Source organism: Clavelina lepadiformis, chromosome 8 (genome assembly GCF_947623445.1).
Source record: "Clavelina lepadiformis chromosome 8, kaClaLepa1.1, whole genome shotgun sequence".
Lineage (NCBI taxonomy): Eukaryota > Metazoa > Chordata > Ascidiacea > Aplousobranchia > Clavelinidae > Clavelina > Clavelina lepadiformis.
Genome location: NC_135247.1, coordinates 16,669,804 through 16,684,928, shown reverse-complemented (window position 1 = coordinate 16,684,928; position 15,125 = coordinate 16,669,804). Strand labels below are relative to the sequence as shown.

The following is a 15,125-nucleotide window of genomic DNA, read 5'->3' as shown; positions in this document are numbered from 1 at the left end:
TAAACAGGATGGGTTGGATTTAAATGTAATTCACTTCTTTAAACAATGTAGCACTGATATCATTGCTTTTCCTTTCTATGTCAAGGTTTGAATGCATAGTTGAAAGTGTCCCCGGCACGTGTGTAATCAGCAAAGCGTTTGTAAGTGTATTTGGTGGTGATACGTTTCCTGTCTAAAAGTTGGGTGCTGGGAGTTAGGGAAAAAGTTTAAAAACACCTGGGGTAGATTTGGCCTGTTTTAAACTGTATTTGAAAATAAGTCTGAATAAAAAGTTCAAAACAGCCTAAAGATGAACAATACTTTTACCATTGTTGCTGTAAATTTACATCAACAGGCAGACGAAACCAAGTGGAAATATGCCGCAAAAATATATTTGAGGAAAAAAAATTCCAAAATGCCAATTGCCAAATTCCCGATAACATTCTAACAAGAAGTCACGTTTTGTTAATTAGCATCTAATTTGTTTGACCCGCAACATGGCTTCAAAGATAATTTTGAAAAATGACGATTATTTTGCAATATTCATGAACTAGCTGTCATTGTGAATTAGTTGTGAATGAATTAGAACTAAAAAGTATTTTTTTGAAATCTAACCTTATTTTGCCATTACTGCTGCATGAGCATTTTATTGCAAAGATGAAGATGGCGGAAATCTATAATTTTTATCATTTATCTGCTAACAACGTTGCGTACTGCCTGTTAAATTTGAAAATACTCTTGGTGGCAGGAGACCATGTGCAACGCAATGTTTCAGAGAGACGGTCCCAGGTCGTTATTTCTTGCTTTCATTATATAAGAGAAGAATATGTCAAACTTTATCTGTTTTTACAACGCTATTCGCTGACTTCGAACAAATATTGTTTACACTAAAGCAACTAACACAGAGTTATGACAATATATTTCAATGATTTGTATTTTCTTCACTCCACGACCTTTATAAATTAACGAATTTCAATCGCGCAGTTTGTTATCGGAAGCAATTAATCGACTCCATTTGCTGTCGTCACTTTAGAGAATGAAATAGGCAGAGGCCACGTATTTCAGTCCGTCTCCAGGAGTAGTCTTAGTCCAGGTCCATGTCTGGATGCTGCGGTTTACCTCCACGTTATCGTCGCTCCTCAGCAAAACGTTACATCTGTAAATAATGAAGCGTGAGTGCGTGGTAGAGCATGTGCGCCAGTATCGATAACGCTTCAAAGTATACAAACACTTACACCGAGCCAGGTCGTGTCAAATGACACAAGGTAAAGATCGCGAAATCGTATTCTGGACTTGAGCCAACTGAACTCCCCGAAAGTCCCTTCATGTACCCGTACCACTCAAAGTGTAGCCCGTACAAATTGGGCTAGGACAAAAACGACGTTTAACAGTATGGCAGTATTGAAAGAGACTGATGATTACCCAATCAACGTTACCATTTTTTACGGTAAGCTTATTTTCATTCACCTGTTCAGTTCCAGTGTAACCGAAGTAATTCAAGTTCTTTGCTTGTTCTTGAAGGTAAAACTGAACCCAGTTGTGAAAACCGGACACAATGTCGGTCTTGATTTCACCAACAAATACGTGTTCAAATCTGAAAATGCAACCAAACATGAGAGAAGGTTTCTTTATCAAAGCAAGCGCTTGCATGGTGTAGAACAACATACCCGCTGGTATCCATGGCATTGTTTTGTCTGCTGTACAAATCAAACCACATTTTCTTTAAGTTTTCGATAAAAGTAGCTTCGTCTTCACACCCTGCCAGTCCTGTTGGCAAAAAAACGACACCCTATATAGACAAGCTTTTTGTACCTTTTAACAAGCCTTTTACACTTTTTGGGTTAGTTACAAAAAGAAGTATACTTGTTTTAATCTCAACTTTAGCTGTTGTTTAACGCAATTAATATTTTGTTTTCTATCATGGTTTGTCAAAAGTTTAGAATGAAAAAAAAACTCTACTAAACTTAGCAACATGGGCAGTTCTGTTCTCATTTACCTTTACTACTGAGAAATGTATACAATTGTTTTCCTATTTCGGTGCTCATAAATGCGTTGAGGAAAGTGTAAATCTCATCCGTTTCAACCTGGTCAACATTCTCGTCTTTTCCTTGAATCATTTCATAGTTGTCGAGAAGATTGATCAAGGCTTGGTAAGTTGGTAGATTTAGTAGGTCCTCGTTGACGAAAGTGAAAAAGCTAGTAAAGTAGAATATTCGTCAACTTTAAATGATCACAAGTAGTAGACCTTTTCACAAGTAGTTGAATGTTTCTATGCCATAAGTTACTTGTAGGGCGAGTTGTCCTGCAATGAGCTGTCACTAGTCGGAGATTGAATATCAACTATGTAGTCACTGGCGGTAGCTCGGTTTACATCGAGATCATATAAACTAAGAGAAATGGCGTAAATCTCTTCTTGCGTGACGCCTGGTTTTGCTACAAATATATAGATATCTTGTAATAGCTTATTACGTGTTTAGAGTTGACGCAGCAGTTGCCCACGTCTAATCACCAGCAGGTCTTCAAATAAAACAGAAGGGAGTGACGTTTTAGAATGTTATCATGTTATCTACTTACAACATCCTGTTCCGTCGGATGTGTCACATTCCGTAGAATAATCGGTACAGCAGTTTCCGTAATTGGGACACTGGGTGTTGCACTGGCAAGGAAGAGTGGCATCGTATCCAATGCCGCAACGGCCAGCACATAAAGACCTTAAACAAATGTTTTGTGGTGTTAGTAAATTGACTGACAGCTTTTAACGAACTACCCTGTTCAGAAACATTTAATTTTTAAAAAGAAGTTTGTAATTAAGTAAATTTTAAAGTGTAAACGCATAGCTGCTTGTTTTGATTCCAGTTACTACAAATTTGTAAGTAAAAGCTGTAATTAAAGAAATCATAAAAAGTTTTCTGGCTTGTATGCGTGTAGTTGATAAGATTTGCTGTTGATTTAGACCTAGATCTTATTTTGATGCTTGATCAAAGGAACTTGAGTATAAAAATGGACACGTTGAAGTTCGACAGAATTCTAATTGTAATGAAGTAGTGAGCACTTCGAATTAAATCTGATTCGGGCGCTTAATCAAGGGAATTAAGTAAAAATGCTCACGTTGAAGCTTGGCATTCAGAGACGTAATCGGCACAGCAGTCATTGTAATTGTCACACACCGTGTTGCACTGACAGCTCTTGCTTGTATCGGGACTTTCGCCACAGCGACCAACACAGGAGTCGCTGTAAAAATTTACATTTCTTACAAGAATATTTATACTGTATAAACATTATAGGCACAAACGTTTAACTAGGCGCAAAAACAGCAACGTAATACATGTGAATACATGATATTTTCACTTTTCATTTTTAAAGGAAAATATCTCCATCAAATCACTTTTTAACGATGCCCTTACATCTTAGAACACATCCTCGAAAAAAATTCCTTACCTTGCTCCAAGACAAACACTTGTGTAGTCATCGCAACAATCTTGGTAACCATCGCAATAAGTGTTGCATTGACACGTATAGCTATGATCAGCGTAATCATCACATCTTCCGACGCATGAAGATAAACCTTGCGCGTGCACTGAAAACAGCAGAAATATTGGAACTTGTTGAAAATTTTGTTTTTCGATTTACCATAACTCATAAGAAATCCATTTCAAACACAAACACTTACCAAGTCCAATAGCTAAAATAGAACATACCAGTAACTTCAACATTGTCGATTTTCAACCAAAAGCTCAAGGTATAAGTGACGTGGCGCTTGACTTCCAAAACGGAATAACAGCTTGGTAAACATGAAAAGAGTTATAAACTAATCATACGAACATTTGGGAATATTCCCATCCACGCTGTCCAAATAGGCGATGACGTAAATCAGCCTAAAGCGGTTTGGTTAACGGTAAATACGTATCTCGTGAGAACGTGTTCTCCGTCATGAATTACAAGAAATTGACAAGGAATGATTTACAAGTAATTTTATTCCATCTTTGGAATGGAGACGATTTGCTGCCTGATCCCGGCGATGGTTCGTGCTATACCGACTTGCTATCTATAGTGAGGGATCACGACATATGGCCGTGAACAAACTCGCCGGCGACAACTGGTTGTGGACAACTGACCGGCAACAAATTGGCCGGCGATCAAATTAACCGTGACGTAAACTGGCCGGCGATAAAATTAACCGTCGATAAATTGGCCGGCGATCAAATTAACCGGCGACAAATTGGCCGTCAAAAGGTCAAAATTCTAATTCACTATCTAGTCGCTATCTAGTCACTATCCAATTTAGTATGTGTATTGCAGTCAAGGTTGCCACTCGTAGAGTTTTTTGGCCCTTTGTAGGGTGTAGGGTGACCCTACGGGTTTTTCACCTTTATTCATAGATTTCCTATTGTTACATGCATTTTCCCGGTCTAGACGAGTTGTTTGATGAGATTATGAAACAATGTGTTGTAGCCTATCTCATGTAGTAACAATGGACTCATTGCAATAACAATGGACACTTTAGTTAAGTAAATTGTCAGATTGAAGCTGTACGTCAGGACTCCCACGGTCAATTTACCTCCCGGTCAATTTTCATTCCGGTAAGTCTGTTCCCGGTTAGTTTGTTCGCGGTCAATTTACATCACAGTCAGTTTGTTCGCGGTCAATTTACGTCACGTTCAGTTGACCCCGGTGAGTTTGTTCGCGGTCATTTTCCCGCGGCCATATGTCGTGGAACCCTATAGTGAAACGTTTAACGCTTGCCTTGTATACAGCATTAAGTTTGTTTTAACATGCTATTCTAAAACACATTGTTTAAACAGGTATGAACCAACATTAATATCCTATATTTGGCTCAACGGTCGTATTTGCTGACAATATTGGCAGTGTTTCTATTTTTTTCAGCTGGTAAATATTGAATGCCGATAAGCTATAACGAAAATACGTGCGTCGCAGCTGGTGTAATTCTACAGTATACTGTTTTCTACAGCTATGATTGCCAAACGGTGGCAAGGTACTTCATTTGAAGAAGGTTTTAACTTCAATAAAACTCCCAAACGATTGAAAACTTTCACGAAACAATGTCACCGCATATAACCCTTGTTAACTATGTTGTTAACCCCATGTATCTTTGGCTGTATAATCAAGAAAATTCTGTTCAAATTTAACGAATTAATTGGTTTAATTTGGATTTCAATGTAAATCCAATCTCCTATCATTAAATATTCCCTGAATTTGGTCGTGCTATGCATATCAAGTCACATTTCCAATCGCCTGGCTTGTCGCACCAGTACATGATCGTAACTTTGTTTGGGTTGCTTTGGCTGTGACAAAAGTGCATGAACTAAGCAATCGAAGCTATTCCGGTAATTAAATAAGCGGTTCAAATGGTCCGCTAAAATATTATCGATATAGGCCTATGCGCATTGAATTAATTAAAAATACTATGTGAAATGGTGTAATTTGCAAAATATTTTACATTGAGAAAGTGTTCTTTGAAACCTTTCCTTTTTTGAGTTGCAATGCGGTCAACTCGAGTTTCATTTAATTCGTTTGGAAAAAAATCAACCTGATGGGTTTTTAAGATTTTTTTTCATTTTTATGCTGTGATGTGTTAATTGCATCTTATTATAGTTTTTTATAAACACCGTTTATGGAATTGTGTTACAATAAATATATAAGATATAGACTTGCAATATATTTGTTTATTGTAGGTATACATTCACCATGTCTGTATATAAAATATTGTTACACAAACATTATACTATTACCAAGCTGAGATAAAACGAGCAACCTAACATATTTAAAACTCATTCTTCATTCAATCATTCAAAGTTCTTTCAAATCTAAAATAGTTAACGTACGCGCTAGATAGCAAGGCAATGTTGCAATATTTTAACAAGCTTTCAGCTAAAGAAGTAAAGCAAATAAGCATATTTCTTTGTGATTATAGTTAAATGGTTTTCCAAAAAATCTTTGGACTTTGTCCCCATCCACATTTACGATCTTCACGGTTTATCAAAACATCAAATCCGTCCAAGTCGATTTTGCTTATCACACAGCGAAACCTGACACAGCATAAAATACTTCATACATGTCCAATAGGAGTATTCTTTATGTAAAAATAACTGTGTTGAACATCATGTGTTAAATGTATTTTTGTATCATTCACCTCTGAGCGCAAATAAAGTCAAGTTTGAATAAAACGAAAAATCCTCTTATACCTGTCGGGATATTCGCGGTCCCCTCTGGCCCAAACGCAAAGATCTGGCGCCTTTTCGAACGCTTCGGTAAACTCGACGTGAACACGCTTATTAGCACAAAGCGAATTACCAATTTCATGAGAACCTGCAAAGAAATTTTTGTTCAGTCCATCCACCGACCAATCAATCAATCAACGTGATATGAGTTTTCAAAGTAAAACTTTTAAACCGGGTTTAACCTTCGGGTGAAACTTGTTCCCCTTCGGCTTTCCAATAAAGCAACGGATTTTGGCCCCAGCCCCAACAGCAATCTGTGCGTTTAACCGTGCAATAAAAGCCATCTTCTTCTATTTCACCTAGTGTAACGCTGAATCTGCAGGCAAACATAATACAAATGAATCATTATAAGTAATGATTTTCTACACGGTTCAGAAATCTTTTTGCGGTTCTAAAATCGGTAAACATTTTGCAAACCTGTCGCGCCACTTGTTATCTCCGACTGCTCGAGCAAAAACCTCGGGATCACTCTTGAAAGGAACGGGAAACTCGACCCATATGTACTTTGAGTTTCTGCACGAAGAGCCTACATCATCACAACCTGCACAGACAAGCTTTTTAAAGCTGGAGGTATTTGAGTCATTCTTCTATTATTACAAGTTATTACGTAAACAGTCGCGTGACTGGTTTAATATATGCCGTAAATTGTGTCATTTCCTTTGTCACCTTGCGAGGCTGATTCCCCTTCGATGATCCAATACAAGGAAGGGCATTGGCCCCACCCAATGTTCTGGTCTAAGCGTTTTACTGTGCAGTCAAAGCCATTCTCGTCAGTTTTTGTGATGTCACATTCGAACCTATAACCACATAAGTTTGCTTTAATGGACATGAGCACTACATGCCGTGTAAAAGGCTATTCAGTATTCTGTCGCCAGATTAGTGCAAAAGCAACTTAAACTATACAAGGTAGTTATAGGAGTGCAACTGTTACCTGTCTGGATATTTGGTGTCTCCTCTTACCCAAGCAAATACCTTTGGAATTGTTTGATAGGGAATGGTAAAGTCAATGTGGCATGCTTTGGCATTGCAACCGGAAGATCCGATCTCCTGGCAGCCTGTATAATTGATAGCGGTAGATTATTCAACCAAACCTGGGTTACTGAAAATATGGTGCAGAACCCAATTCACTGCAAGAGATTTAGAAACTCGCCTTCTGGTGAATCCACTTGGTTTCCTTTTGCGCTCCAGTACAAAATCGGCTTTTGACTCCAACCACAATCTTCGTCCAAACGAGTTATTGTGCATTGAAATCCATTTTCGTCTACTGTATCTATATCCACACTGAATCTGAAACATGTAAAACGAAAAGAAATATATTCTTATGTTCTGTTTATATGTTTTAATTTTAATGTTACAGTTAGTTTTGGTTTTGAGGAAGAATCTACGAGGCTATTTTTACTTGTCGGGACATCTTTCGTCGCCTTCCGCTCGAACCGTTACCTCAGGAGTGTTAGCATAAGGGATGGGAAACACGCACCAGATTTTTGGACTGTTGCAGCTAGAAGCGTTTACTGTACAGGACCCTGAAAATAAAGAAGAATTCATGTTAGCTATAATTCTACACCTTGACGTATCTCATCGCAAGGCACAAAAAGATTGCTTAACGACGTCTATTCGATTTCAAAAAACGTCATAATTTTCTACCTTGATGTGCGGGTCCTGGTACCCCTTCCACACACCAATATAGCATAGGGCTCGTTTCCCACCCACATTCCTTATCCGTTCTGGTGATCTCGAAATCAAAGCCGCAATGATCAGCGGACTGAATGTCAATTTCGAACCTACACCAAAAAAAAGTGAACTTTCAAGCATAATCAGCTAACACTAGATGAATTTTTAATAATAGACCAACCAAGGCAAATTTTGTTCTGCTTTACTGCGTATATAAGCAATATTCTGTGGTACACAACCGCTTGAATTCATTAAATGGCATTAAATTTCCTACTTATCTGAGGATGTAATTTCTCCCTTTATCCAAGCGGACAGCTTGAAAACTTCGAGGTATTGAAGAGGATAGGTCAAACGCCCTGTTAAAGTGTTACTTTCCGAACAGCCAATTTTCTGAGCACCTGTTACATGGCAATCAAGTGTCCCGTTAATAATTATACTCGCATAAAAAATCCAAACTAATGACTGAACCTGCCTTGTGGTGGTAAACCAAATTCTCCTTTTGCTTTCCAAAAGATCTTTAACTTTTGATTCCAGCCACAGTCGTCGTCCAAACGTTTGATTTTGCAAGAGAATCCGAGTTGGTCAACTTTAATTTGTTTAAGAGCAAATCTAATCCAGGATACAGCATAAATTTTAGACAGAAAATTGGCGAACAATAAAGAGAAAACGTTAACTATACGATGGCAACATTATTTGTCAACAGACAAGTTATTGTGTCCATTTAAGAAGTTTCCAGCTATAAGGTATAACAGCAGTATTACACAAAATTACTCACTAAATGGCGTATAGTTTAACCTTGATATAGTATTACAACTAAATTGATAGAACCTAGTTATGTCACCTGTCAGAATAGTTTGATTGTCCTCTGACCCAAACGGTAAGTTTTGGTGCTTTCACATAAGGGCGTCGAAACTCGACACGCACCACTTTGTTGTTCTCATCGGAACATTCAATTTCTTGCTCATCTTCAAAAAACAATTTGATCAAAGTTACTTAAACAGTGTTAGCGTTATGAAAAGAAACAAGTTTTTGTGTAGTATCTTAAGGCGTAGCAAATATGATCCAGCAAAACGTAGCCACTTGCTGCCAACGGATTCAGCACAAAGCAACTCCATTATACCATCAGGTTCTGGCGCCTTCTTGCCGGTGGCTTTCCAGCATAACTGAAAAGCACTGTCCCATCCATCATCGCTGTCCAAGCGTTCGATCTTATATTGAAATCCAGTTTCTTGGAAGGTGGTAATTGATACTTGGAATCTGTTAGAGTGTGTAACGATATTTAATAAAGATTATTCGAACAACTTCCATTGTGAATTACTGCGTCAAAAAGCATTCTATTTTTCTTAACTTAAGATTGCTAACCTGCCAGTTAAAACCTGTCCAATATCCAGCCAGACCACCAGTTTGGGTGCAGTTACATAAGAAACGTCAAAATCCACCAACCCAGTAACTGAGCTGCTGTCCGAAATCGCTATTTCTACGGTACCTATATATTTGGAAGGGATTTAAACGGGGAAAATGAAATCTAAATTAATATAAAGCAGTAGTTTAACCGCAAATATTATCAATATAAGTTTGGAAACCAGTAATACCTTGAGGTTTTGAAGGCTTTTCCACTTCGTTTTCAACGTACCAGTACAGTTTAGGAGTTTGAGTCCAGCCACATGATTCATCGACACGTTGGATGGAGCAATCAAATCCAGTTGTGCTTACTTGGTTAATTGTACAATCGAATCTGTGACAAAATGGTGAAACTTCAGCTACATACTTAACTGGTACACCTTTGGTAAAAGTTCCCAATTTTCATCAAGTTGGTCATAAATTTTATTTAAAGTTGTCCATTAAATAAAAAGACTTTGATTAAATTGGCCTGAAATAAATGCTTTCATACTTGTCTGGATATTTTCCATCTCCCACGACCCATGCACAAACTTGTGGTGGCTTCAAGTATGTGGCGGAAAAATCGAACTTCTGGGAAAAGACGTTATGACTCGAGCTGGGCAAGCCGGCGAAGCCTAAACAGAAAAAAAGAATCAGGTTTTATTTAAACTACTTTTAGTATTTAAATAAGTCTATCACTCTGTGCTAATAATATGTCCTTTCACTATTTCTACAAAGGTGTCTGATTTAATGCATTACATATGATTGCCAAAAGAATCGAAATAGGACCGATGCGAGATAACGAGTTTATAAAAACAAAAGTTCTTGTAAAAGTAGAGATTTTAAATAAGAAATGTGGCGAAGTTTACCGTCGGGTTTGGCAGGCTTCTTCTTTCCTATGGTATTGTAATAGAGCATAGGAAGTTGTCCCCATCCAGTGTCTTCATCTGTACGTGTTATAGTGCAGTTGAATCCATTCCTTTTAATCAAATCTACCTCAACGCTGAACCTGAAGCAGTTAAAAATCAAATTTGATAGAAACATTTCATGTAGTTTAAATAACAAGAAGGCAATTGTAATCGCTCGTATGCATATCGCAGACAATTACGTGTCGGGCCATCTTCGAGCTCCTTTTGCCCAAGCAACAATACTTTTTGGACATTTTTTAAACGGAATTGGGAACGGTATCCAAATGCATTTTGTTTCTTCAGTTGAGCTACCGATTTCGCATGAGCCTGAATGAGGCAATAAACCATTCCTTAGTATTTTGTTAGTGAGATACCAATAAAAAAACTTTATAGAGCGGTGTGCAGTTTTTCTGAATTCTTTTTTTTTTTCTTGCTACAAACCCGTTTGGCCGCAAAATATGTATAGAAAAAAATACAAGTTACCATCAGCTTCCTCTTCCTCTTCCTCCTCCTCTTCCTCTTCCTCTTCCACTTCTTCCTCCTCCTCCTCTTGTACACACCAATAGATTGTCGGGTTCTGTCCCCAGCCGCGCGTTTGATCGAGACGTGTGATTAAGCAATCAAAGCCTGTATTGCCCACCGTTTCAATATCGACGTCAAATCTAAAATTTTGCGATGGAAAAAGATCATGAATAAATTCTCAACATCTGCATATATTAACTTGAGTATTTGCGGTAGATGCAAAAAGCCTTGTAATTATCTTACCTGTCCGGGTATCTTTTGTCTCCAATGACCCAAGCTATAACTTTTGGAACATTAGTGCAAGCCACTGTAAATTCAACCCGGGTAGAAATACTTGCAGTTCTTGATGATCCTATGTTTCTTGAACCTGTGTGAAAGCAAAATAATCGATCGAACATATTGAGGCATAAGTGTTTGTCTTTACCAGCCAAACTTTTCACGTGTTATGTGGAATCTTGTGGGGCAATCAAGACGTAACCTTGCTCAAAGACTCTGGTAAACTTTGCTTGAAATACTACATGATATTTGTTTGCATTTTCTAATCCTTAAGTACAACACTTTGTCATAAACACCTTGAGGTTGGGATACATGAGTTCCAGTTACATTCCAGTGTAGCTTTGGTTTTTGTCCCCATCCGCAAGAACGGTCCAATCGTTTCACCTGACACTCAAAGCCAAAGATGGTGGTGGTGGTCACCACACAACTGAATCTAAAAAGTTAAAAATTTGTCTCAAACTGAAAATTACCTTTCAACAATTTTATTGTTTTTGTGTGTTCTTCTTTTAGGTTATCAATACCTGTCCGGCCACCTTGTTTCCCCTCTCACCCACGCGCATACTTTTGGTGGCTTTTTGTACGGTAAGTCGAAAGCGGTGTAAGTAGTCATGGTGTTACACCTCGAGTTACTTATGACTTGGCTACCTTTACCAAATCAAACAAAACTTTTAAGTTCCGGCTAAAGTGAGGTAATTATTTTGCAAGTATTGTAATGTCCAAAGCCTTTTAAACAATGTTACTTTTACAATTTTGCTGTTATACGATATTAATACTGGCAAATAATTGATATGATGATTGCTTAACTTGATGCGATAGTTATGTTAAAATGTTTTCCTGAATTTAAATAAAAGCCTATGTTAGGGAAGAGTCATACGCGCACTCAAAGCAAACGCGTTAACTGCTTTTTACCATCAACGTCCAAAACTTCTGTTTTCCCATCCGTGCACCAATACAACGTAGGTCTCTGCCCCCAGCCAGAACTCACGTCTAAGCGTCGCACCAGACAGTCAAATCCATTTTCATCCAACCTGTTTATTGTACAGCTAAACCTGAAAAAATAACATTTCTGCGCTTGTAAAATAATATTATTATTCAGTATATACCTTATTACTAGAACGTTTGATGTAAAGATTTATTATTTTTTAAGTTTTGGTGTTATTACTTCCAACAGTGTTATGTTAATAAGTGTGAGATAAAATTGAATGGGTTTGGAACCTGTCCGGCCATCTTTGGTCGCCCCGGACCCAAGGAAAAACGGTAGGTGTTTTGCAGTAAGGAAAAGGAAATGAGATCGATAGTGAAACCGTATTTTGACGCGAATTGCAAACGACCTGAGAACCTGGGCACAAATTACCAAACGTTAAAGAACAAAGATAGATAAGATCCTGTACAATTTGCACCCTAATTTGGCTTCAAACCTTTTTGAAAAAATATTCTCTTGCTTGTATGTAAATTCAATAAATTTGTGAATACCTTGAGCTGAGGGCACTGGGTCACCCTTGACAGACCAAAACATCTTAGGGCGTTGTCCCCAACCACCAGGATGGTCTAAACGCCTTACGAGACAGTTAAATCCAAACCTGTCTGACCTAGTCACACTGCAGCTGAACCTAAATTTACAAAGATTAAATAGAAAAAGTGAACAGCTATAACAAGTGATGGGTCAATTCGTAATAAGTCTTTTACGTTTCGTCTTTTCCAAGTACAGTTTTCTGTACTCTTAACATATACTTCATCCTAATTACTTACCTGTCCGGCCATCTTGGCTCGCCTCTCACCCAAACACATATTTCAGGTGTGTCCTTGTAAGGAATTTCGAATTGATACCCGGCAGTGAGGGTGTTTCTGCAAGAGTTCTTGATAAAACAGGAACCTGCGCATTGCAAAAAAGTTGAACGTTCATGTCTTTAAACTTTTAAAGTTTTCTTAGCAAACCCATATTTGCAACTATCGGAAATAGAAGAGTCACAAAAGGTTTACTAGGGTTATACCCAGAGGCGAAGGTAGCTGGTCGCCTTCAGCTTTCCATGTAAGATTTGGCCATTGCCCCCAGCCACAGTTACGATCTAAACGTTGTACTTTGACAGAAAATCCATCCTCGTCAACACTTACAACCTCCGTGCTAAACCTGCGCACAACATAAGCATATGACATTTATAATCAATAACAGACAATGCTTTGGTTAATAAAAGGCCGGGTCATATGCGTTGTGCATGATAAGCCAAGATACTGAAGACTTCACAACATTATCACCTGTCTGGCCAACGAGTATTTCCAACTACATTAGCTTCCACTTCAGGTGGAGAAGAATAAGGAATCGGAAACTGAGCTCGGAATGTAGGAAAGTTACATCTTGACCCTCTTAAAGTTTGAGTTCCTAAGATTGAAAACAGCATAATGTGATGTTGGAGTTTTATATCGTGGCATATAGAGGTGACGCATTGCTGTAAATGCATTAAACCGCCTATTTTCGAAACATTCGCTTAAGTAAAGAACGTTTATTTTTACATATATCTAAAGTATTTCTTCTACAACGTGTGTCAAGTATTTAACGTTTAAAGAAAAGAAGACAAGTTCTTCTATGCATAAAAATTTTCTTTACTTTAAATTTATCTTAAATTTATTACCTTCTTGACAAGGCATGATGAGGAAAAATTCCGCTTATTGAACGAATTATTCTTTAGGCTGTATTGCTAATACTGTACCATAAAGGTATCTGTATAAAGATCAGGTTTAATTAATAACTGGTATACTACAGTAAAACTGCAGTTTTTCGAAAAATGTTTTAATGCCGTTTGATATCAATCGAACTTTGGACGTTATCTCTGCCATTTATTTACGATTCGGTATCTTAAAAAGGATAGTTTCAAAAATCTACAAACAATAGTTTTTCGAAAACAGAAAATGGATTTTTTTCGGCCCTTTTCTCTTTTCCCTGTTGTACACACAAACTAACCCGTTTCACATCTATGTGTGTTCTTTGTTGATCTTTTAATAACCACCACCATAACCATCTCAAAATAATCTAAACTGGGCGAACACTCAGCAGCTACCTATAACACATTGATGGTATAGGACAGTATGTGATGTGTTTATTATAGCTAAGGATGCCGCTGCGAAAAAAGAATTACGCAATTTTTGCCAAACATAAACGTTATAGGCGTGGCTGTCACTGACATCTTCATCTGAGCTGTCACTCAATTTGTAGCTACCTTCGAAGACAGAAATACAGGTCAAGCAGTTTGATTGCTGCGTTCAGGTATAAAGAAATTTATCCCTATTTCGTTTTGGCGGTTAATTGAACGAACATCAATGCAAGTAAATGGTTATCATTATGCTATTACATTGGCAACACGGGAAATAGACATTTTAGAGCACCTCAAAGTTATATTTTTCATCTCAATCGCAGGCTAAAATGACTATTTATTAAAGCAGTTAAGTTACTTGCATTGTAACTGTACAATGTTTTTTGCTTTAAAAATGCTGTACAGTTTTGCTAGTCACAAAATGAATTTACGAAATAAAAGCAATAAATTGTCTTTCAATCTTGCATGCACCTGGTTTATACCGGTTTTATCCGGATCTCTATCAAAAACAATGACGACTTTAAAGTCATCATTGCGTTCAATATACCAATAACACTTAGGCCCAATAGCGCGATGGTAAATGGTGTGACATTTTGAGACAGGAACCTTTTCACATCCGTTTCTGGCGATAGAAACAGTGCGGATTTCTGGCTAAAGGATATGTGCTAAGCCAGGCATTTTGTTTCGCTCCTTATAAACACACCTTACGCAATGAAATGTTTACGATCTGGGCCTATTATATACAAGTATGAAAAATTAACAGCGAGGTAATTTCTTCACAAATAGTCAGCGGTTATAAGAGAGAACAGTTTGTATAATATTTTTGTAACGGTGTGAAAACGACATGTTTTACCTAATGGACCTTCATCAGCTATCCAATTAGAGATCAATTAAGCCCGCATATATTAACTGAAAGGAACATTTTATGCATATTAAAACCTACATATTCAAAAAATCTTTTCACTTCAAAGCATCAGTCCGCCTTTCCAGTATAATAACATGTACTCGTGCGTGCATGAACATTTCACGTACACCTGTTAAAGCAAAAAGTGCAAAATATGGAT

The 15,125-nt window shown here is 37.6% G+C and overlaps 2 protein-coding genes across 2 annotated transcripts; both read right to left on the bottom strand.

The window, feature by feature from the left end:
- Nucleotides 1-881: 881 nt before the first annotated feature.
- On the bottom strand, nucleotides 882-3,771 carry LOC143468928 (uridylate-specific endoribonuclease A-like). Its single transcript, XM_076966412.1, has 10 exons — nucleotides 3,650-3,771; nucleotides 3,418-3,556; nucleotides 3,088-3,210; nucleotides 2,554-2,690; nucleotides 2,265-2,412; nucleotides 1,976-2,175; nucleotides 1,647-1,746; nucleotides 1,447-1,573; nucleotides 1,215-1,345; nucleotides 882-1,135 (listed from the first exon to the last, which is right to left on the bottom strand). The coding sequence occupies exons 1-10, from the start codon at nucleotides 3,690-3,692 to the stop codon at nucleotides 1,009-1,011; spliced, it is 1,275 nt and encodes a 424-aa protein (XP_076822527.1). The 5' UTR covers nucleotides 3,693-3,771; the 3' UTR covers nucleotides 882-1,008.
- Nucleotides 3,772-5,643: 1,872 nt separating this feature from the next.
- Nucleotides 5,644-13,896, bottom strand: LOC143469455 (uncharacterized). The gene is made up of 29 exons (XM_076967148.1): nucleotides 13,603-13,896; nucleotides 13,229-13,352; nucleotides 12,967-13,103; nucleotides 12,725-12,848; nucleotides 12,449-12,585; nucleotides 12,191-12,314; nucleotides 11,885-12,024; nucleotides 11,497-11,620; nucleotides 11,272-11,408; nucleotides 10,943-11,066; nucleotides 10,661-10,839; nucleotides 10,378-10,504; nucleotides 10,139-10,278; nucleotides 9,781-9,904; nucleotides 9,482-9,624; nucleotides 9,252-9,375; nucleotides 9,010-9,146; nucleotides 8,731-8,854; nucleotides 8,362-8,498; nucleotides 8,164-8,287; nucleotides 7,863-7,999; nucleotides 7,618-7,741; nucleotides 7,369-7,505; nucleotides 7,150-7,273; nucleotides 6,885-7,015; nucleotides 6,636-6,759; nucleotides 6,401-6,534; nucleotides 6,183-6,306; nucleotides 5,644-6,026 (listed from the first exon to the last, which is right to left on the bottom strand). The coding sequence occupies exons 1-29, from the start codon at nucleotides 13,616-13,618 to the stop codon at nucleotides 5,912-5,914; spliced, it is 3,696 nt and encodes a 1,231-aa protein (XP_076823263.1). The 5' UTR covers nucleotides 13,619-13,896; the 3' UTR covers nucleotides 5,644-5,911.
- Nucleotides 13,897-15,125: the final 1,229 nt, after the last annotated feature.

What these genes read in the sequence shown, in the direction of transcription:
- LOC143468928 (XM_076966412.1), bottom strand. Translation starts at nt 3,692, where the DNA reads ATGTTGAAGTTACTGGTATGTTCTATTTTAGCTATTGGACTTG. An exon ending in AGTGTTTGTCTTGGAGCAAG is followed by an intron (nt 3,211 to 3,417) that starts GTAAGGAATTTT and finishes AAATTTTTACAG; the next exon opens with CGACTCCTGTGTTGGTCGCT. An exon ending in ATCCGACGGAACAGGATGTT is followed by an intron (nt 2,413 to 2,553) that starts GTAAGTAGATAA and finishes ATATATTTGTAG; the next exon opens with CAAAACCAGGCGTCACGCAA.
- LOC143469455 (XM_076967148.1), bottom strand. An exon ending in GAAGCCTGCCAAACCCGACG is followed by an intron (nt 9,905 to 10,138) that starts GTAAACTTCGCC and finishes TTTTCTGTTTAG; the next exon opens with GCTTCGCCGGCTTGCCCAGC. An exon ending in ACCAGGACCCGCACATCAAG is followed by an intron (nt 7,742 to 7,862) that starts GTAGAAAATTAT and finishes CTTTATTTTCAG; the next exon opens with GGTCCTGTACAGTAAACGCT.